The following is a 21,315-nucleotide window of genomic DNA, read 5'->3' as shown; positions in this document are numbered from 1 at the left end:
CTGTCCCACTGAAGTCCTACATCAAAGTAAAAACTGGAAGTATATGGTAGTTAAACCCCGGAAATGGTAGTTAAATCCCGGGAATGGTAGTTAAACCCTAGTGCATATATGGAAGAAGTGCAATCAAAGCAAACTGAAGCCTTACATATATAAAAACTACTAACTCAGCAAAATTTGAAGCCACACACATTGTAAAACTATAGTCTTGTCCCCAGCCGCCCACGCCCACGCACACGATCATGTGAAGGTTGCTTGATCGAGTGCGTGGGAGGCTGGAAACTACAAGTTCAGCAGAACTTCAAGCCATACACAACTGACATGCTTGTCTAGCCTTATTGACATGTTGTTTGTGAACTTGACTGGTTCAAGGTGTGGAATAGAAGCCAATTAAACCCCACCTGCACTTGTAGGATATCTAGTTATCAACACTTTGGCCTCGGGTTGATAACTACGATATCCTACTTGTCGTGATGTTTAACTATAACATATATATGTTGAAAAGTTGTCTGCCTATAGTATTTTGATGCCATATGATTATATATCTCACCAGATGCTTCATGTGATAAAATGGTGTATGTGCCTAATGAAGTGCTCATCATCTGGGACTACAGTTGCATTTAAATGAAGCTTTTAACATCTGTCTATAGCAGAGACGTGCAATAAAAATTTAGGCATATCTCCTTTTGAGCTTATTTTGATTATCAAAGAGTTGAAGCAAACACGTATTTTAGTTAATTGCCACTAGAAAAGTAAGCAAATTACAATTTAATAAGTAAAAACTGTTAGTTTAGCACTGTGCTGAAGTGCATGGTGGGAGAATTGGAGGTGTCTAGATATTCTTTGGTATATATGGAAGTTTACTAGATAAATAAATATATCATCTTTATCTCAATAAGTCTTACGTATCTTATCTCAATAAGTCTTACAATATTTCAATAATCAGGTCTATTTAGATAATCGTAGAGCTCTAGTCTACATGTGATGGTATAGAGCAAAGCTGGCTAGCATTTTAAAGTAAACTGCATATATAGCAAATTGAAAGTAAACACCTATAGCTACCATTCAATGTGTAGGTGAGCTGTTCAACCAGTAGAGCGTCTGGCTTACATGCGATTGTTGTGCTGCAAATTTAAATCCAGCTGGTGACATATATACTGCATTGGCTTACTATCTCATACTGACTGAGTTCACATTGTCTTATTATAACCAATGCTGCATTTCACACATTTCACCATAAGATTTTTTACTATACAGGAATAAAGTGTCCACCACCTCCACCACTACCACCTAACTATATACCTCGTCAGCAATTATTGGATGAGATTGTTACAAAGTTGTGTCATTCCACCAATGACCCAAATAGTTATGTAACAAGTTTGACAGTTACTGGAGCTGGTGGATTTGGCAAGACATCTATTGTTATAGCTTTGTGTCATCATCCTGTGATAAAAGAACAATTTACAGATGGTTTTGTGTTTATACAACTTGGACCACAAGCTACTGATCCTAGTATGAAACTGAGCCAATTGTATCACTTATTAACCGGTCAATATTTGAAACAAGGTGATATTAATCATACTGAACAAGAAATCAATCAACTTACAAGTCTTCACTGTCGTAATCTTCTTGTTGTCATTGATGATTTGTGGCATGTTGAAGATGCAGAGCCAATAGTGAAGGCATTTTGTAACTGTAAAATAGTCCTCACCACCAGGATGAATGATGTTGATCAATACATACCTACCAAACAGGTAGTTAGTGTAGGTCCACTGGAGCCAAGTGAAGCTCGTTCTCTCCTGACATATGAAGTGATTGATATCAGTCAACTGTCACAAGAAGATGTGAACTTACTTGATCAACTAGCTAAAGACGTCCACCTGTGGCCACTGTTACTGTCTCTTGTAAGAGGACAGTTGTCTCATAATGTAAAATGCTGCCATTCTTCTCATCAGGAAGCCATTCACTATGCACAAGCAAAGTTATGCAATAAAGGCCTGACAGCATTTGACAAGAACAATATTGAGAGAAGTCGTAAATATGCAGTTAAAGTTTGCATTGATATGACCTTGGAGTTGCTGACAGAAACTTTATCAGATAAGATCAAATCATTAATATTATGGACCGGAATTGGTACTTCAGTACAAAAAGCAGTACTACACCATCTATGGAATATTGGTGAGTATGAAGCAAAAGAGGTTATTGATACAATGTGGGCCTATGGTCTAATCCAGTTTACTATGGTTTACATTTCCCCATGCAATAGCACCCAGCATTGTGTAGAGGTTCATGCTGTCATTAGTCAGTTTATATTAGAGAATATGAATTATATCCAAGTGTACAAACTATCACCATTTTCTGTTTTGGATACTTGGGAGTCAGTCATGGAAGAAATATCAGTTCTATTTAAAAAATCATACGGAGTACAAGATTTAGCATCATTGTCACCAGCAGAGTTTTTACAGTACAGACTGTGTGAGATAGAGTGTGACTTGTTTCCACATTACCTGAAGCAAATCAACATGATCACACTTCTAGATTCATACAGCACCATCATGCCATTAGAACACACTCAAAATACTTTAATAGCTGCTTCACCTAACATGACTGCATTTGTTCCATCATTAACTGAACAGATTAACACACTTATTAGTGAGTGTCACAAGATTATAAAGAATGTGCACAAATTGAGTAGAACATTAAATCAAAAGATTCAAAATTATTTTGCCCAAAGAGACTACTCAAACTTGGTACAATGTGTTGAAAACTATATGAGTGGATATCCTGTTGGATTAGTAGCAAAGCAAGCAGTTTTCATGGTAAAGAAGATCATGCCATATTGTGATGGAGAGTTACAAAATTTTATTACACACCAGTGTGAAATATTGCAGATGAAGACTCCTGATTATCACTATATCACACTTATTATAGTACCAAATATAAAGTTACTTATAAAGGAACTTCTGCAGATCAACAGTTCACTGCATTCGGGGTCACCTAGTGTTGAAGTGACTTATCGATACTATGCAGATGCACAGTATGATGATGATTTAGAAATGATTAAGATGAATTACCTTATCAAATGTCAAGAAGTTGCACCTAAATTTGTGGCTAAGTGAACCGTTTTGCGTTAGAATCAGTTGAACTTCTTAAGATATGTAGTAGTATAATATATAGTGCAAACTTTGTCGTAAACCTATATTATGAGATTTTAAAAAAAGGACTTGTAAATGTTATGTATGCAATAATAGGAACAAAGGGTGCATCTATAAAGTAATGCAAGACTTAACTTCTAGCAGGTTGAGTAGTCAACAACTTATAGAAGTGACACAGCACACCTGCTCTGTCAATTCTTCAACTGGATAGGAGAGAAACAGTTAAGTCTTAGCTATTATAATGTTGCATGGTCAAGCCACAATTGTATCCCAAAATAATACCTATGAAACTTATTTCTTAAAACCAGCTTCAAGTAGTTTGAATAATGCTGAGGGTCAAAACTAGTGTAGCTATTCACTGGTGGTGTTAGTTTGATTTTGTCTGATGTGAAATTTGATCAGTTTTGTAAAATATGGTCATAATTTGTGTTGTTACTGTGGCTTAGAAACAATATCATATATTATAGGAATATATCTGCATGTAAGTAAAATGTGCTGTTGATTTCAAATCTAGTTTTACCTAAATTCGCTTCGTTTTCATGCAAAGAAAGTTTCATGATAAAATTTTTGTGTAAAAAATAAATTTATGTGAATGACTGCTCTATTAGAGTATTTTGACCTTTGCAAATCTTCATGTAAGAAATTTTTATACTATTTTTTGCAAAACAAAAAAGCGAATTAAGTGAAACTATTTGTTATTGTATACTACAATCTATTCACAAGATGACCGTCACAGATTATTACATGACCTTAACACTTTGGAGCTGATGTACAAAAATGTGAATTATTAACAAAAAAAACTCCCAATATTGGCTCAATACACTCAGCAAAGCAAAACTATAAGGAGGTAATGCATGCCAAGTATTTATAGATATAACAGCTAGAACACATCAAACAAATTCCTAAAAAGGCCAAATGCTTTTTACAGCTAGTGTCCCCTCCTAATCAAAGGCAACTGTTACAAAGTTCTTGTTAAACTACGCAGCCACAGTCTGGTCACCCCACACACTAAGAGGCATCGATGCCAACTGAAATGTTTAAAGACGAGTGGTGAGGTTTGTAACTAACAATTACTCTCAATTATGCCAGTGTGACTGAAATGCTATTTAAGCTTAATTGGTCCACCCTTCATGCAGAAACAAACAGAAAGCTACAACGTTATTCAAAATTATATATCTCATCTGGTTGATATTAATGTTGATAATTTTCTTATTCCTAACCCTAACATCCATCACACCAGAGGCCACAATAAAAGATTTCCAACCCCGACGACTAGAATTGACTTTGTTTTTCCCTCTGCAATTAAGATTTTATCATTGATCTAACAGAGATTGATTAAATCAAGCACTACATGGACTAGCAACTGTTTAATAATTTATCGGTATGTATAAAGTATTATATAATTAATATAAGTAACATCCTTTTGTCTGTTTTGTAGTAATTGTACCTCTTGTGGGTCATACAGTACTCTTTTTGAGGTCTGCACAACAACAATAAGAATAAGCTTAACCTTGTTTTGGCCCTACTCAGAATCTAAATGAAAATTGTGCCCTTAGTGTCTAGCAACATCACCTGTAGTTAGCTACACTGGCTATAGGGATGTTCATTCACTCACTCATACTTTGGTGATTATACATAAACTCTATATAAGTGTTGGAATAAATCATCTTTATAATATTATGTAGTTATTGTTTAATGCTGCTCAGTGGCCACTGTAAAGTACTGAAAATAACAAAAATCCAGACCACTTCAACTATAATGTACTGGGTAGAGAATTTTGGTATATATAGCTATAGGAAAGAAATTAAATATAGCTATGTACCAGAATAATATAGCGTGCTGGCTGTGCTCACAGTAGGTGTGCAAGGATGCATGTACCATTTTGCAAAACATGCATGACCAGTTCTGTATGTTAATGGCCACTTCAGGTGTTCAAGCCGGCATGGTACACCTGAAGTGCATGTGCTTTGCACACAAAAAATAGTGCAGTTACTGTGCAGCCAAAAGTGTGCATCATGACACTATTTTTGAAAGTACAAGTTGTTTGTAACCAAAACGAGTGGCACTGCATTGAACCCGGTTTTTCTTTTGATGTTTTTGGCATTAAAGGGGTGGAGACCACACTGTAATAGCATAGCTATAGAAATTGGATTTCACCATTACATGCATGGTTAGTGCCGGATGTCTGTAGCCCAGTTTACATGGATGTGCATACATGTAGTAACTAGCTATAATAGCTTATCTATGAGAAGATCGAACATAAGGGCAGCTAGATATGTCATGGGAGACTATCGATTAACAAGCAATGCGTGCTTTAGGCATAATATTAGTACTAAATTGGTGTACTTTAGAACAGTGTTATACTTTAACAGCAGACTTGCCATGCATGTTAAAAAAATTTGTTCATCAACGTACCACCTCACTATACAGTCCATGCATGCACTCACCTCTGCTTACCAACACCCACCAATTCCATACTCTCCACTTTGCAGTACCATGGTCATCTGTGCACAACATATTATCAATTCAGCTCTTCCCTATAATAAGACCATCCGAGATTGCAGTTTGATTATTGAATGTGATTCATAATGAATTTTCTGATTATTTACATTATCGCTGACAACCAAGGCTGCATGGACTTCAGTACTTATTTATTTATTTTAATTATGTGCTAGCAGCTAATTTTTTTAATGTATAGTACTACTATACATGATTCAGCTCCCTGGAATACTAGTTAGCTTAGCTGCCTATACCCCATGCAGTTACAAAACATTTCTGCCTGCTCAGCGTGTACTATATTACACATGTTATATCAGTAGCTTATTGCAGTGACGATTCTAGACCTGACCTACAGGATGGGGGGATGGGGGAAGTAGGGAACAGCATGACTATTGCTGTATTAAATATAAAGTAGAATTTCAGGGGTGCAACCCCCAGAAGCCGCTGCAGGATTTTTGCGATTTAAAGGCTTGAAAACAGCCTAAAATACTAAATAATGTCAATCTAACTGCAACCTTTCTTTTTATGTTATTTTCAGTAGGGGGCCCCCTTAGAATATAGTCTATCAGTGGCGTAGCCAGGAAAAAATTTTTACCGAGGCAAGTTTATGTATTGACCTAATTGAGAGGGTCTGCTTCTGACTCAACTGATTTACAAACTTTCAAGCACGGGGTGGTACAGCATTAATTTTGCAGATTGACTATCTGGTTGGATGGAAAAAAGACTCTGAGCATTTTTCTACATGCCATAAGTAATGCTCCAGCTTAGTTCATGCTACAGTATAGCTACCATGCTTCGATTATTAGACTAGTTTAATTGCATTCAACACAACTTACTCTGAAGATATTTTGAGTGGTCAGGTCATCCATGGACTGCAACAGAGGTCATAGTCATGCATGCACACTCTACTTTTTATTGATGTGATGTTTAAGTCAGAGATTATCTCTTTCATGTGATGCTCAACTGCATGTGCTGAGCATGTCAAGCTAGGGAGTCTGGCGGCATGCTCCCTCAAGGAAATTTTGAAAATATGCTTTAAGATGGCATGTGGAGGCTATATTTTTGATTGTAACTGCTAATGCATGTGATTATTATGATTATGATTATGATGTGATTTGGGTTGAGGCTTAGAAGCCTGTACACCCATTCAATTACATACATACACATACATAAATTAGATGCAATAAACAAAAATTAACTATGAATATAATTATTACATTAACATAAATCTATAGTCATAAAAGTAATATGCATGATCAATTAGCTCAATACAATACCATGCAGTTGACTCATTGGAACTTTGAAAAGTAATTAAAGACAATTGACATAAATGTAAATGATTTAGACCAAGTAGTGTATGAGAACAGTGGCTATAATCTGTACTGAATGCTCTATTAGAGTATATTACGATGACTGCTCTATTAGAGTATCTCGATCTTTTTACAACTGAATTCAATTGAGCAGCTGAAAAGTGGTCCAGCACCGTGTCACCATGGGCTCCAGCCCTGCTTAGTACTACAGCCATAGATTCTATTATGTGTGATACAGTAATGCTGTCTAGTAACGTTTGACTAGAAAATCCGGGGTGCCAAAACTCAGCCCTGCTCAGCCTGTTGTTGAGCAGTTTTACCGAGGCAGCTGCCTCGGTTGCCTCAATGGTAGCTACGCCACTGTCTATGAATTCAGTAGGCGAATAAAAAAAATCATCATGTGAGGGCGCGGCGCGTCTAGACGGATCGGTTATATTTTAAGCTCATGCGCTTAGACGTAGATCACCTTGTGTTTTGGCGGCAAATGGAAAAGTGGAGTATTAACGAAGTGTGCGACTTTTTGAGTGAAAATGATTTCGAAGAAGATATTGTTGAATGTTTTCGAGTTAACAAGATCAGGGGTCGTGTACTGTTTTTGCTTAGCGAGGACGACATGAAGCAACTGGGATTAGACGCTCTCGGGGACCGAAAGTACTTTCAGCACATATTACATAACAAACGGGACAAAGAGAAGGCTGAAAACATGGTATGTTCATCATTGAATTAAATTGTTGATAATATATTAAATTATTAATTAAAGTTGTAAGGCAGTTGATATACTACTAGCAGTCACTTCAATGAAATACAGATAAACACCAAGTACACTTGATTTCAGATTGCTTGCAAATGAACAATTCACACACTCTCCTTGCATTAACCACCAAATTACTTGCTACCTTGGATTGTTAGACAATGCCAAAGCATGTATTTAATCCTGTGTGTAAACATTCACATAATTACATGTGCAAATTGTTCAATTGCACAAGCAACCTGAATTAGAGCATTGGGAAGATTGCAACTTAATAGTAGTACTAGTACCATCGACACAAGATCACCTTAAACTGCTCATAAACTTGACTACATACAACTATTGCAAGGGGTGTCTATAGACATAGATGTGCAAGTACAGTCAAAGCCTTGACTGGCCAAAATTTGACCTGGGATTTAGAGTCTTCTAGAGGATTTGACCTGTGACTTAGCAATGAATATTAATTTTGTACTTTCAATGTAATTTATATTTCAATTATGATGGCTGTCACTGCTATCTTTTCACGATCACAGAGAGTAATGCAGATATCAGTGTATAATAGAGACTTACAATAGAAACTTGTTATTAACCTACCACTGACAATTATGACACGTAAATAACTATTGTGTACAATTTGAGTGGCTGCTAAATAACTATGTCACTTGTCCAGAGACAAATATAACGGTTTGTCCAAATAGCCTCTGTCTGTCTACAAGTCAGTTTGCTCAGACATAATGTCCTAGCTATCAAAAGAAAAGGATGGAGCCTAAGGAATACTGTTTTGCTAATCATAACTACCACTTAGTTGCTAGGAGACACTACATTCTTACAACCCATGGGGGGTGGCCATGAATGTACTAGGCCTGCTCCCATTCAATTAGCAATGTTACAGTAACTCGCAACAAAAGCAATTAATGATGTGAACAGTTGATACCAGAGTTAATACCTAACTCTTAGTTGAAATGTCCCACTCTGTCCTACCATACTTGCACATAACAGGACGTTATGACCAGTCTACTGCAAAACGTTACATTGGTCTCTGTTGTCAGGCCTTTACCTACTGTAGGAAATGACTCTGTGTGTGTGTGTGTGTGTGGGGGGGGGGGGGGGGGGGGGGCAACTGCTCCCCTAACCCTTTTTAAATGAAACCAGATTGTTTTATCCGGATCACTTGGCTGAGTTACTTTTTGTATTGGTCGAGTATGCAATGACTCTGCATCTATGAAAATATACTGCCTTGACACAGATTTACATGTATCTAGGTTTTTTTTGTAGCATATTTGTAACTGCTTGGGTGCCATATGTAACAATGTATTCAGGCAGCAAAATAAAGTGGACCAGTAAATCTTGTCAATTTACTACCAACATCAACGTCATGTTTAATTAAGAGTTCAGCTTAATGTGTACTTATAGTTCTAAGCTTGTTTGTATCAATTCTGTTTTAATGTGGCTCATCTTGCATAGAAAAAAGAGGACGCCATTGTAGAATCCAGTACAAGTACACACCCCAGTAAGAGCTTACGGTCAGATGTTACTGCTCGTGATCAGGTGAAGGTATGTGATGTTTCTAATTTTATCTTTTGTGTAAGTCCAACCTGTAGAGGACCCCAGACACTACTGGCTCTCACAGCTCTTTTTGGCAGCCAGATGATGTAGGCACTAGTGCTACAGTGGGCAACACAACAATGGTTTGTGATAAAACTTCCTCAGTTACCTGCCAAGCTTGATTACTCTATTAGAGTATTTGTGTATTATACATATGTATTTGATTTCCAAGTAAACAATAATTGTGCTTAACCTAATATTCTTCATGCTTGCATATCTATCTCTATGAATGCATAAGTGTGGTGATTACTAGTGCATTGATATTAGTATGTGAGTGTATATGGGTATTGTGTTATGTACTTGTAGGAGTTTGATAGAGCAGCAGATGAAGAGGATAGCGACTATGACTTTATGGTGAGTACATGTACTATATTACAGTACTGCTCAAATGTAATGTCGTCTCATGAGAATGTAAGTGATTTAAAAACTTGCTAATTGAAGGGCAAGGCACCTGTTTCGCTTGCGAGTATTCATCCCATTTGTTTGGGATGAATACTCGCGAGTGAAATGGCATGCCCTTTAATTGCTTGCACTCTTGTGAGATGACGTTACATTTGAGCTGTACTGTATATGCTTGAGTCACTATTGTAATAAGCTCCAGCAGAAAAGGTGTACTTACATAATATGCCAAAGTGTGCTGACAGCGTGGAGAGGGGAGTATCTAATGTCATACGTAGTCCTGTAATTAAATGATCGCATGGAAGTTATCTGGCTTCCTTTCATTTCCACTATTACTGTAAGTTAACTGCACAGTGAAGTATCTTTAAGAATGTTCGAAGGCTTTTATCCTACTGAGCCAGCAAACTGAGTGAGGATATACAATGACAAGTACTCATTTATTTGTAGATTACAGTACACTCAATGGTTTTGTTTGATTCTGGTGACGTGGTGCTTAAAATTCTGAGCAATGCTCCACCTTCTGTTAGTCTCACATAGTTATCTTCATAGTTAACAGGCATGTTCTCAATCATGTTGCTCTTGCTCTACTACACATGTTTGTTTGAATGAATGTTCGGGATAATCTTTGTAGTTACAGTAGGCATGAAAATCTGTGGACGTTGCATGGCAAAGGAAGCTGTTTAATTCCTATGTAATCATCTTTTACAAATTTGATACTAAATTATATGACTCGGTCTTAAACTGTCCACCACTGCCAAGTTCTGCAACTTCTAGGGTAGTTTTCAGCTGATTGAATATTGATACTTTTGATAATGCTGTGTTGAAGGCTTGAAGCATGGTTTTGAAAACAGTGCTACTATGCAGCAAAGCATTTCTCTGCAGCATGGGTTGTCAAAATTTAATGGGCATTTGTAAAGTGAGGTATCGTGGTGGACATGCTTTCCGTTCCATGAGTAGCTAGCTAGAACTTCCACCCTCAGTTCAGAGGGTTGGTATAAACAATGGACCTGGGAACTAAGGACCCAGGGACCCAACTTTTCATGGAATTTATGTAATTCACGACATTTATACATTCTATACCTGCACTGGATACCTCTGCAAGTCATGTTTGTGCATCAATAGGTGTGTAAAGGTAAAGCCATACCCTTGATTAATACCAATAGTTGCTGGAGGTGTGAAGAATGAGTGGCCTAGGGTCGGTCCCCAAGTCTAGCTGTTTATACTAACCCCAGTTCAGAACACGTTTCTCCCAAAAGTGGAGTTATAAATTAGAAATCTGACATGAATATAGTGACTACATGAATATACACTCAGTTTTGAGATTTCCATGACATGTATGTACATGTGTATAATGATAACATGTAGCTTAAAAGGATTAACCAAAAATATTATGCCCGCAAATGTTTCTTCCAAAACACCAAAATTTTGAATTAAAATTTCAGCATGAGTATAGTGATTACATGAATGCACACACAGTTTTGAGATTTCCATCATACATATGTACATGTGTATAATGATAGTATGTAATGACTAACCAAAAATATGATGCCAGAATTGGCCCAGCGAGTTTATTGTCCCAAAGTACCACATTTTTGAATTACCAATAATATTATATAGTTTGCCTTTTGTTGTTATAAGGATACTAGTAGAGCGGCTAAGCAACAATTTTTGATGAAATTGTTCACTTTGTGATAAAAGCATCAAATTTTCTGTGGAAGTTGAATAAGGTATACTAAATCATTCGAGATACGGTGCCACATCAAAATCATTGCCTTAAGGCATGTTTTGAAACTATAAAACTCGGTTATAAGTCCATTTCTAGCTGGTCAGGAAACCATACAAGTGCATTCAAAATCTACGTTTTCCTTAAATAGCATGATTGTAATCAGAAAATGTTTCAAGACGTGGTGAAATAACCTGTTTTTAAACACTTCTAATGGAGCCAATATTTCAGTGTTAAAAGTACAGGTACAATCCAATAGAAATAATGTGTTGCACATCTATGGCTTCATATACGATGAACCTCCATGCTTCTTAACATGGCAAGCTAATTACCTGGATGGGTACCTCCCTTGATCAGCTTTTGGATGTGACCATCCCTTGCTTGTGTATTCAGATGCAAAGTTCCAGTACATTTGCTATTAGCACCTTTACGGCTTCCCCCAATACATTTTGTATTGATTTTACTTTTCAGGTACTTTTAGTGTGATATGATTGGTAATTTTAATGGCACCGTATCTAATATGAAATAGTATGAATTAAGCAAATGTTGTACCAAGTTTGGTGCTTTTATCAAAAAGTGAATGATTTTTTTCACTTAGCCGCTCTACTATACAGGATTTATCCTACTACATAGCTTTAAAGTGCATAATTAAGGGTTTATTCCAACTATGGATTAAATGTATGCGAGACGGGAGTGTGAACACTTTGCTATGTAATGAAATATTTTTGTTTAGCTTGACAGCCAAGATTTTTCTGACGAAGATGATAACACAGAGGTGCATATAAGCATGTGCTCTTCAAGTTGCACTTTACTATTATTACTTGTGTAGAACACACCCAGTGGTTCTGCTGGAGCCAATAATATTGCTGACAGAAGCTCTTCAATTTCACTTGGCTCACAGAAGCCATTGGCAGATACTGAAAATAGGGCACCTCTTGTTGCATTTCTGGAAAAGCATCAACCACTTTCCATTTCATTGGAATCACTGCCATTTCATGATAGTGTCATAACCAGTTTGAAGGAAAGGCGGCTTGTTGGTAGAACGAGAAGTAAATTTGTCACGGAAATAGCAAAGGCTATGATTCGACTTAAAAACTATCCTGGGAAGAAAGATTATGACCGAGTTGCAAGGCAGATTGTTTCAAAGTGGAAATTTTTGGGAGAGCAAGTTGGACATGTTAGTTATAATACAGTGTATACAATATTATTGTAATAAATATTTTGTAACGTGCACGTACTACGTAGGACTTCCTTGTGGAAGCTCTAAGGAATAGAATGAAGAACTTGAGACAAATGGTTCAACACAAGAATGATCCTTTTCATCGACGCAGACTTTCAACCAAAACCAGACCGGTAAAACCGTCCCACCAGATGCCGACACCACCTCCCTTAGCTATTCCATTGAGGAAGGAAGATAGACCTAGACATGATGGATATGTCAGTGAACTGCTAAGAGAATGCAAATGTGTTCCACCAATTAAACAGGTACATATCATTTAAATGGGCATCATTGATATTTTCTTTATTAGAAAGTTGAGAGCTTGATGCATGCAACATTTCCATTCAGACGTTATGACATTCTGGAGAATGTGTTGTCCTTTGATGAATTATTGTTGACATATCCTCCATTAAAAGATCCTGCTGAGGTAAGCGAGTGCTTTTAATGTAACTAGTTGAATGGTTTTCTTTGTACAGCTTGGTCGTGAGTTCAACAGAGTAATGAGATGTGATGTTGTTTCACACATAAGAACCACGTGGAAAGCTCTGTGTGCTAAAATTATTGCTGTTGGCAAGCAAGAAGCAGTGGAGAATTATCATATTTTTAAGTTACTGTCTAATCTCCCAAGTGACATGCCTGAAGGTAACGACTTAAAATCAACATAATAAGATTCCTTGTTTCCCATCACTTTGAGAGCATTCAGGTAGTGGCGGTTATTACTAAATTTCATTATTTGGTGAGCCTTCTATTACTAGTTTCAAACTCCTCTAAAAAGTGTTACTTTGTTACTAAATTTCTAGGAAAGCGCTTTGTTGTTGTCTGCAACACGTATGAAAAGCCAGTCCTTTGAAACATCTAGTCTGTTCCTTGAAACAAGTTGGCTGGTGAACAGTGTATTGTCATGAATGTCTCCCAGTAAATAATGATCTAATCCAAAACAGCCAAGCTGTAAAAAAAGTGTGCGGCCCTCAGAAAGGCTATGGTGAAAAAAGATGTGAAATCCAAGGTGGCGGCCAAGAAATGGCTGTGATGGTAGGTTAATGGTAAAAATTTTAATAACGACAATTCAGGTGAATTTTTGTGCCGCTTCACAAAATTTACCTAAAAATTGTCATTATTAAAATTTTTACCATTAACCTACCATCACAGCCATTTCTTGGCCGCCACCTTGGATTTCACATCTTTTTTCACCATAGCCTTTCTGAGGGCCGCACACTTTTTTTACAGCTTGGCTGTTTTGGATTAGATTTCATTTCTTTTTGTATTTGTATACCCCAAAGCCGGCCTATGGCCAGCTTTGGGACTTTTTTAACCTATGTTTTTTTCTTTGCTACAGGAAGAAGAAAAGATGAAGTAGATGTACTTTAAATATTTTATCCGTAAATGTACAAATTATATATACTGTATAATACATATGTGACCGGATTTGCGAAAAGGGGTCTTCCACACACATCCAATTTGCCAACTTTGACAATTGATAACTTCAGATTGGAAAGAGCTATTTCTTTGAATTTTGGACAGTGGTGAGCACCACTATAGCTGAATACGTGGTGAAATTTTCAGGTTAATATGTTACTTGAACACTGAGTTATGGTCTCCAACGGTTACGGAATTGGATGTGTGTGGAAGACCCCTTTTCGCAAATCCGGTCACATAATATTATATTGATTACAGAAATCTCCATGGTGGTTTCTTTGTAACTGAACACTCTACAAGGTGACTTCTTCTAATTGCTCTCTCTATAGGGTGAATTGTTTGTAGCTGAACGATCTACAAGGTAACTTCTTCTAGCTGATCTCTCTACAGGGTGATGTGTTTGTAGCTGAATTCTGTATAGGTGATTTGTTTGCAGCTGAGCTCTTTACAGAATGGTTTCTTTGTAGCTGAACTCTCTAAAAGGTAACTTCTTCTAACTGATCTTTCTACAGGGCAATTTGTTTCTGACAGAATTTTCTACAGGGTGATTTCTTTGCAGCTGAACTCTCTACATGGTGGTTTCTTTGTAGCTGAACTCTCTACAAAGTAATTTCTTCTAGCTGATCTCTCTACAGGGAGATTTGTTTGTAGCTGAACTATCTACAAGGTAACTTCTTATAGCTGATCTCTCTACAGGGTGATTTGTTCGTAGTTGAATTCTGTACAGGTGATTTGTTTGCAGCTGAGCTCTTTACAAAATGGTTTCTTTGTAGCTGAACTTTCTCCAAGGTAACTTCTTCTAACTGATCTTTCTACAGGGTGATTTGTTTGTAGCTGAACTATCTACAAGGTAATTTCTTCTAGCTGATCTCTCTACAGGGTGATTTGTTTGTAGCTGAATTCTGTACAAGTCATTTGTTTGCAGCTGAGCTCTTTACAGAATGGTTTCTTTGTAGCTGAACTCTCTACAGGGTGATTTGTTTGTAGCTGAAATCCCTACAAGGTAACTTCTTCTAGCTGATCTCTCTACAGGGAGATTTGTTTGTAGCTGAACTATCTACAAGGTAACTTCTTATAGCTGATCTCTCTACAGGGAGATTTGTTTGTAGCTGAACTATCTACAAGGTAACTTCTTATAGCTGATCTCTCTACAGGGTGATTTGTTCGTAGTTGAATTCTGTACAGGTGATTTGTTTGCAGCTGAGCTCTTTACAAAATGGTTTCTTTGTAGCTGAACTTTCTCCAAGGTAACTTCTTCTAACTGATCTTTCTACAGGGTGATTTGTTTGTAGCTGAACTATCTACAAGGTAATTTCTTCTAGCTGATCTCTCTACAGGGTGATTTGTTTGTAGCTGAATTCTGTACAAGTCATTTGTTTGCAGCTGAGCTCTTTACAGAATGGTTTCTTTGTAGCTGAACTCTCTACAGGGTGATTTGTTTGTAGCTGAAATCCCTACAAGGTAACTTCTTCTAGCTGATCTTTCTACAGGGCGATTTGTTTGTAGCTGAGTTCTCTACAGGGTGTTTGTTTGCAGCTTAATTCTCTACATGGTGGTTTCTTTATAGCTGAACTCTCTACAAGGTGACTTCTTCTAGCTGATCTCTCTACAGGGTGATTTGTTTGTAGCTGAACTCTCTACAGGTGATTTGTTTGTAGTTGAACTCTCTACAAGGCGATACTTCTAGGTGATCTCTCTACAGGATTCCTTGTTTCTAACTGAACTCTCAACAGGGTGATCTGTTCATAGCTGAACTTTCTACTGGGTGATTTGTTTGCAGCTGAACTCTCTAAATGGTGGTTTCTTTGTAGCTGAACTCTCTACAACGTGACTTCTTCTAGCTGAACTCTCTACAAGGTGACTTGTTTCTAGCTGATCTCTCTACAGGGTGACTTGTTTCTAGCTGAACTCTCTACAGGTGATTTGTTTGTAGCTGAACTCTCTACATGGTGGTTTCGTTGTAGCTGAACTCTCTACAAGGTAACTTCTTCTAGCTGATCTTTTTACACTGCATATTTGTTTGTAGCTGAGTTCTCTACAGGGTGATTTGTTTGCAGCTGAACTCTCTACATGGGAGTTTCATTGTAGCTGAACTCTCTACAATGTGACTTCTTCTAGCTGAACTCTCTACAGGGTGACTTGTTTCTAGCTGAACTCTCTATAGGTGATTTGTTTGCAGCTGAACTCTCTACATGGTGGTTTCTTTGTAGCTGAACTCTCTACAAGGTAACTTCTTCTAGCCGATCTTTCTACAAGGTGATTGAGTTTTTTGCAGCTGAACTCTTTACATGATGGTTGCTTTGTAGCTGAACTCTCTAAAAGGTGACTTCTTCTAGCTGAACTCTCTACAGGATGATTTGTTTGCAGCTGAACTCTCTACGTGGTAGTTTCTTTGTAGCTGAACTCTCTACAATGTGACTTCTTCTAGCTGAACTCTCTACAGGGTGACTTGTTTCTAGCTGAACTCTCTATAGGTGATTTGTTTGCAGCTGAACTCTCTACATGGTGGTTTCTTTGTAGCTGAACTCTCTACAAGGTAACTTCTTCTAGCCGATCTTTCTACAAGGTGAATGAGTTTTTTGCAGCTGAACTCTTTACATGGTGGTTGCTTTGTAGCTGAACTCTCTAAAAGGTGACTTCTTCTAGCTGAACTCTCTACAGGATGATTAGCTTGCAGCTGAACTCTCTACGTGGTAGTTTCTTTGTAGCTGAACTCTCTACAATGTGACTTCTTCTAGCTGAACTCTCTACAGGGTGACTTGTTTTTAGCTGATCTCTCTACAGGGTGACTTGTTTCTAGCTGAACTCTCTACAGGTGATTTGTTTGCAACTGAACTCTCTACATGGTGGTTTCTTTGTAGCTGAACTCTCTACAAGGTAACTTCTTCTAGCTGATCTTTCTACAGGGTGATTTGTTTGTAGCTGAATTCTCTACAGGGTGATTTATTTGCAGCTTAACTCTCTACAAGGTGACTTCTTCTGGCTGAACTCTCTACAGAGTGATTGATTTTTTTTGCAGCTGAACTCTCTACATGGTGGTTTCTTTGTAACTGAACTCTCTACAGGGTGATTTGTTTGTAGCTGAACTCTCTACAGGGTGATTTGTGTGTAGCTGAACTCTCTACAGGGTGATCTGTTCATAGCTGAACTCCCTATAAGGTAACTTCTTCTAGCTAATCTTTCTACAGGGCGATTTGTTTGTAGCTGAGTTCTCTATAGGGTGATTTGTTTGCAGCTGAACTCTACATGGTAGTTTCTTTGTAGCTCTACAATGTGACTTCTTCTAGCTGAACTCTCTAAAAGGTGACTTGTTTCTAGCTGATCTCTCTACAGGGTGACTTGTTTCTAGCTGAACTCTCTACAGGTGATTTGTTTGCAGCTGAACTCTCTACATGGTTCATTTCTTTGTACCTGAACTCCCTGCAAGGTGACTCTTCTAGCTGACCTCTCTACAGGGAGATTTGTTTGTAGCTTAACTCTCTACATGATGGTTTCTTTGTAGCTGAACTCTCTACAAGGTGATTTCTTCTATAGCTGATCTTTCTACAGGGTGATTTGTTTGTAGTTGAACTCTCTACATGATTGTTGCTTTGTAGCTGAACTCTCTACAAGGTGATTTCTTCTATAGCTGATCTTTCTACAGGGTGATTTGTTTGTACCTGAACTATCTACATGATGGTTTCTTTGTAGCTGAACTCTCTACAAGGTAACTTCTTCTAGCTGATCTCTCTACAGGACAATTTGTTTGTACCTGAACTCTCACATGATTGCTTCTTTGAAGCTGAACTCTCTACAAGGTGATTTCTTCTAGCTGATCTTTCTACAGGGTGATTTGTTTGTAGCAGAACTCTCTACAAGGAAACTTCTTCTAGCTGATCTCTCTACAGGGAGATTTGTTTGTAGCTGAACTCTCTATACATGATTTGTTTGCGGCTGAATTTTCTACATGATCGTTTCTTTGTAGCTGAACTCTCTACAAGGTAACTTCTTCTAGCTGATCTCTTTACAGGGTGAATTGTTTTTAGCTGAACGATCTACAAGGTAACTTCTAACTGATCTCTCTACAGGGTGATTTGTCTGTAGCTGAACTCTCTACAAGGAAACCTCTTTTAACTGAGCTCTGTACAGGGTGAATTGTTTGTAGCTGAACTATCTACAAGGTAACTTCTTCTAGCTGATCTCTCTACAGGATGATTTGTTTGTAGCTGAACTATCTACAAGGTAACTTCTTCTAGCTGATCTCTCTACAGGGTGATTTGTTTGTAGCTGAATTCTGTATAGGTGATTTGTTTGCAGCTGAGCTCTTTACAGAATGGTTTCTTTGTAGCTGAACTCTCTACAAGGTAACTTCTTCTAGCTGATGTATCTACAGGGTCACTAGTTTGTAGCTGAATTCTCTACATGGTGGTTTCTTTGTAACTGAACTATCTATAAGGTGACATCTTCTAGCTGATCTTTCAACAGGGTGATTTGTTTGTAACTGAACTCTCTACAAGAAAACTTCTTCTAACTGATGTCTGAACAGGGTGAATTGTTTGTAGCTGAACTCTCTACAGGGTGATTTGTTTGTAGCTGATCTCTATACAGGTTACTTATTTCTAACTGATCTCTTGAATTCTGTTCAGGGTGACTGCTCTATTAGGATGACTGCTTTATTAGAGTATCTCGATCTCGCACTTGCTACACCAAGTTGGATTTCGTGTTATAACTCCGTGGCTTTAAGTCTGATTTTTCTACACCATTGAAGAGCCTTTCTAAGATGATAACTCCATCTGTACAGCGATTTTCAAAGCATTACCCCAAGTGGTTTATCTGGTAGGCGTGGCAAGCATAATAATAATAATAATAATAAATATTAGCTAATCTCGATTGCGTAATTGTTACACACTGTTGATTTTTTCGCTGTATCTTCCTGGTTTTTAGCTCGATTTCTTTCAAACCACAAAAGGTTTGAGGTTCAATAGTTAACCTATTCACCCACCGATTTTCAGCTTCTTCCCATACGCGGTTTACCCTGTAGGCGTGACAACATATTGGTGTTATTTTTCGTGCATAATTGCTCATAACTCTTTGCCTGTTTATCGTATTCCAGCCAAAGTTGGTACAGAGATGCGCCTTTATACCCCCCTTCTGTGTGCCAAATTTCAAGGCAATCGGATAACGCGTTCGCGTTTTATAGCAGTTTTTGTAAGTGTGCGAAAAGAGGAAGAAAAATAAGAAGAAAAAGAAAAAAAAAACGAAGAAACTAAGCCAATTTTTGAAGTCACATATCTCAGGAATGCCTGAAGCGATTTCGCTCAAATTTGGAATGTGGAGTACTGAAGTTGGAGGGAATGTACACAGCAAAATTTGTCTTGTTTCATCAAGGCAGCACAGAGCTACGGAGGTGCGAAAATTGCGTTTTCTTTCTTCCTGTCAATATACTCACGGGGTTGCGCGCCGGCTTCTTGGGCCGCACGACACACTACCGTGTGTCTTGATACATGGAGTGTTATATTAGAGTTGCTGACTGCTCTATTAAAGTATCTTGATCTTTATCACAAGTTATTCGTATTTCTAAATAATTTTAAATCTTAATTACAATAATAATTGCCATTGCATTAGACAAAGTGGCATTCAGGTGGGTGACAGGAAACAAGGAATTAATAAATGTTGGCACAGAGTAAATAGTTTCCAACATGTCGAAGAGAAATAAACGTATAGAGGTGGAAATAGCTAAAAGCATTCAAAATTTATGGGTCCCGACTCCCAAGTTGGAATGCCACTTCACACATCTTTGACAAGTTTTGTGATCACAATTTTGTAGTACTTGTATAGACTGTTATACATTGTGGGGGTGGAGTTACTGCATTTTAGAGAAGTGTATGGCACATTCATATGTACAGTAGGTACAGTAGGACAAGTATGGGGATGCACAGTAGTTTATCTTTGTGTTTGTTTTAATGTGCTGGCTTGGTGTTAGTGTTATATCGAAACTTACAGTATCTGATTTAGTAGGGCAGAGTATAGGTGCCTACTGACACAAGTAGTGTAATCTAGAGGACTCAGAGGATATACCCTCTTCATAATTACAAAGCAAACAAGAGCCCTCTTATATGTCACCGATAAACTGATAAAGCACATACGTAAAGTACATGTAGACTGCTTCACTGCTTGTTTGATTCAAAGGACTTGACTAAAACATGCAATGGACTGGAAAACAGACTCGCAAACGGACTGGCTCCTACAGCATCCACTTTCCAGGAAAGCTTACATTGTAGCATCCCAAAATCAATAATACAACAAACATCTTGCTCAAGCCTATTGGCATGATTAAAGTGTCCTCGAGCCAATATCAAGCCCTGCGATGAAACTAGTTGTGAATGATAAATGAGCTTGTCAATATATTAGTTTAAATCATCCTACAACAATTCTTTTGGAGCAGCCAGCCTTGCCGGCCAACAATTATATAACATGCTATGGCCTCAAAGCCTGCCCATTACAGCCATGAGACTAATTTGCCCCCCCCCCCCCCCACCCACCTCTGGAAATATTTAGGCTGTATGGTACAAGCTTCAAGACTTATTGAAGAGATGCTTTCACCTGGATTTGTATTCAGGTTTAATTGCAGGGGATATTTTTGAGGTTGAGCAATTTAAAAAAGAAAATTTTGTGGAGTACGTTTCTCATAATCCTGAATGTGTCATATGTACAGGTTAAGAAAATTGTCACCATTAACCTCAAAATCAGCAAAATTTTCCTCAAAATATTTAGGCTATATATACGGTATCTTGGCTTGTGTATAGTTGTAGAAGAGTATGCCTTTTCAATTGAGCACCAAAAAGAAATTCAACACCAATTTTTAAGTATAGGCTCAAGCAAGCTTTGGGACAGTGCTTATTCATTGTAATATTAATGTTTGATATGGGTCATTCCGTGTCAAATCAACAAGGAATTTAGGGTCACCTCTCGGATTTTGACGAAACTTGGTGTGTTTGTAGTACCTATGGTGCTTATCACTCATGCAAATTTTTAGCTCCATACATTCCATAGTTTCTGATTTATGACCACAAATATTTTGAATATTTCATGAAAATTTGGTCCATCTCTTGTTACAAAATCAATTGTAACCTTGCACTGTGTAAATATTTGTAAACACACTTTTCAGTGATGGAAGACTGTTGATTGACCTTTCCAGTGATCCCTAAATTATGGGATATCTACTTAATTATGGTTCAAAAGTACTTCATTGAAAACTTTAATCC

At 37.6% G+C, this 21,315-nt stretch overlaps 2 protein-coding genes across 7 annotated transcripts in view; both read left to right on the top strand.

Annotated features, from left to right (window-relative positions):
- LOC136238641 (uncharacterized) overlaps nt 1-3,233 on the top strand; it is a 42,025-nt gene extending 38,792 nt beyond the window's left edge. For all 5 annotated transcript variants that reach the window (XM_066029204.1, XM_066029206.1, XM_066029205.1 and 2 more), the window contains one exon: nt 1,255-3,233. In XM_066029204.1, coding sequence (XP_065885276.1) covers nt 1,255-3,116 — 1,862 coding nt within the window. In that variant the 3' untranslated portion in view covers nt 3,117-3,233. The remainder of the gene's footprint in view (nt 1-1,254) is intronic.
- Nucleotides 3,234-7,417: 4,184 nt separating this feature from the next.
- The window catches only part of LOC136238643 (uncharacterized), a 277,251-nt gene continuing 263,353 nt past the window's right edge, over nt 7,418-21,315 (top strand). For both annotated transcript variants that reach the window (XM_066029211.1, XM_066029210.1), the window contains exons 1-9: nt 7,418-7,667; nt 9,174-9,263; nt 9,311-9,397; nt 9,621-9,668; nt 12,170-12,211; nt 12,266-12,613; nt 12,682-12,921; nt 12,966-13,082; nt 13,132-13,297. In XM_066029211.1, coding sequence (XP_065885283.1) covers nt 7,446-7,667; nt 9,174-9,263; nt 9,311-9,397; nt 9,621-9,668; nt 12,170-12,211; nt 12,266-12,613; nt 12,682-12,921; nt 12,966-13,082; nt 13,132-13,297 — 1,360 coding nt within the window. In that variant the 5' untranslated portion in view covers nt 7,418-7,445. The remainder of the gene's footprint in view (nt 7,668-9,173; nt 9,264-9,310; nt 9,398-9,620; nt 9,669-12,169; nt 12,212-12,265; nt 12,614-12,681; nt 12,922-12,965; nt 13,083-13,131; nt 13,298-21,315) is intronic.

The sequence above is a fragment of the Dysidea avara genome, chromosome 11 (genome assembly GCF_963678975.1).
Source record: "Dysidea avara chromosome 11, odDysAvar1.4, whole genome shotgun sequence".
NCBI classification, from domain to species: Eukaryota; Metazoa; Porifera; class Demospongiae; order Dictyoceratida; family Dysideidae; genus Dysidea; species Dysidea avara.
The sequence above is the reverse complement of the archived record's forward strand: the minus strand, read 5'-3'. Positions and strand labels throughout refer to the sequence as shown.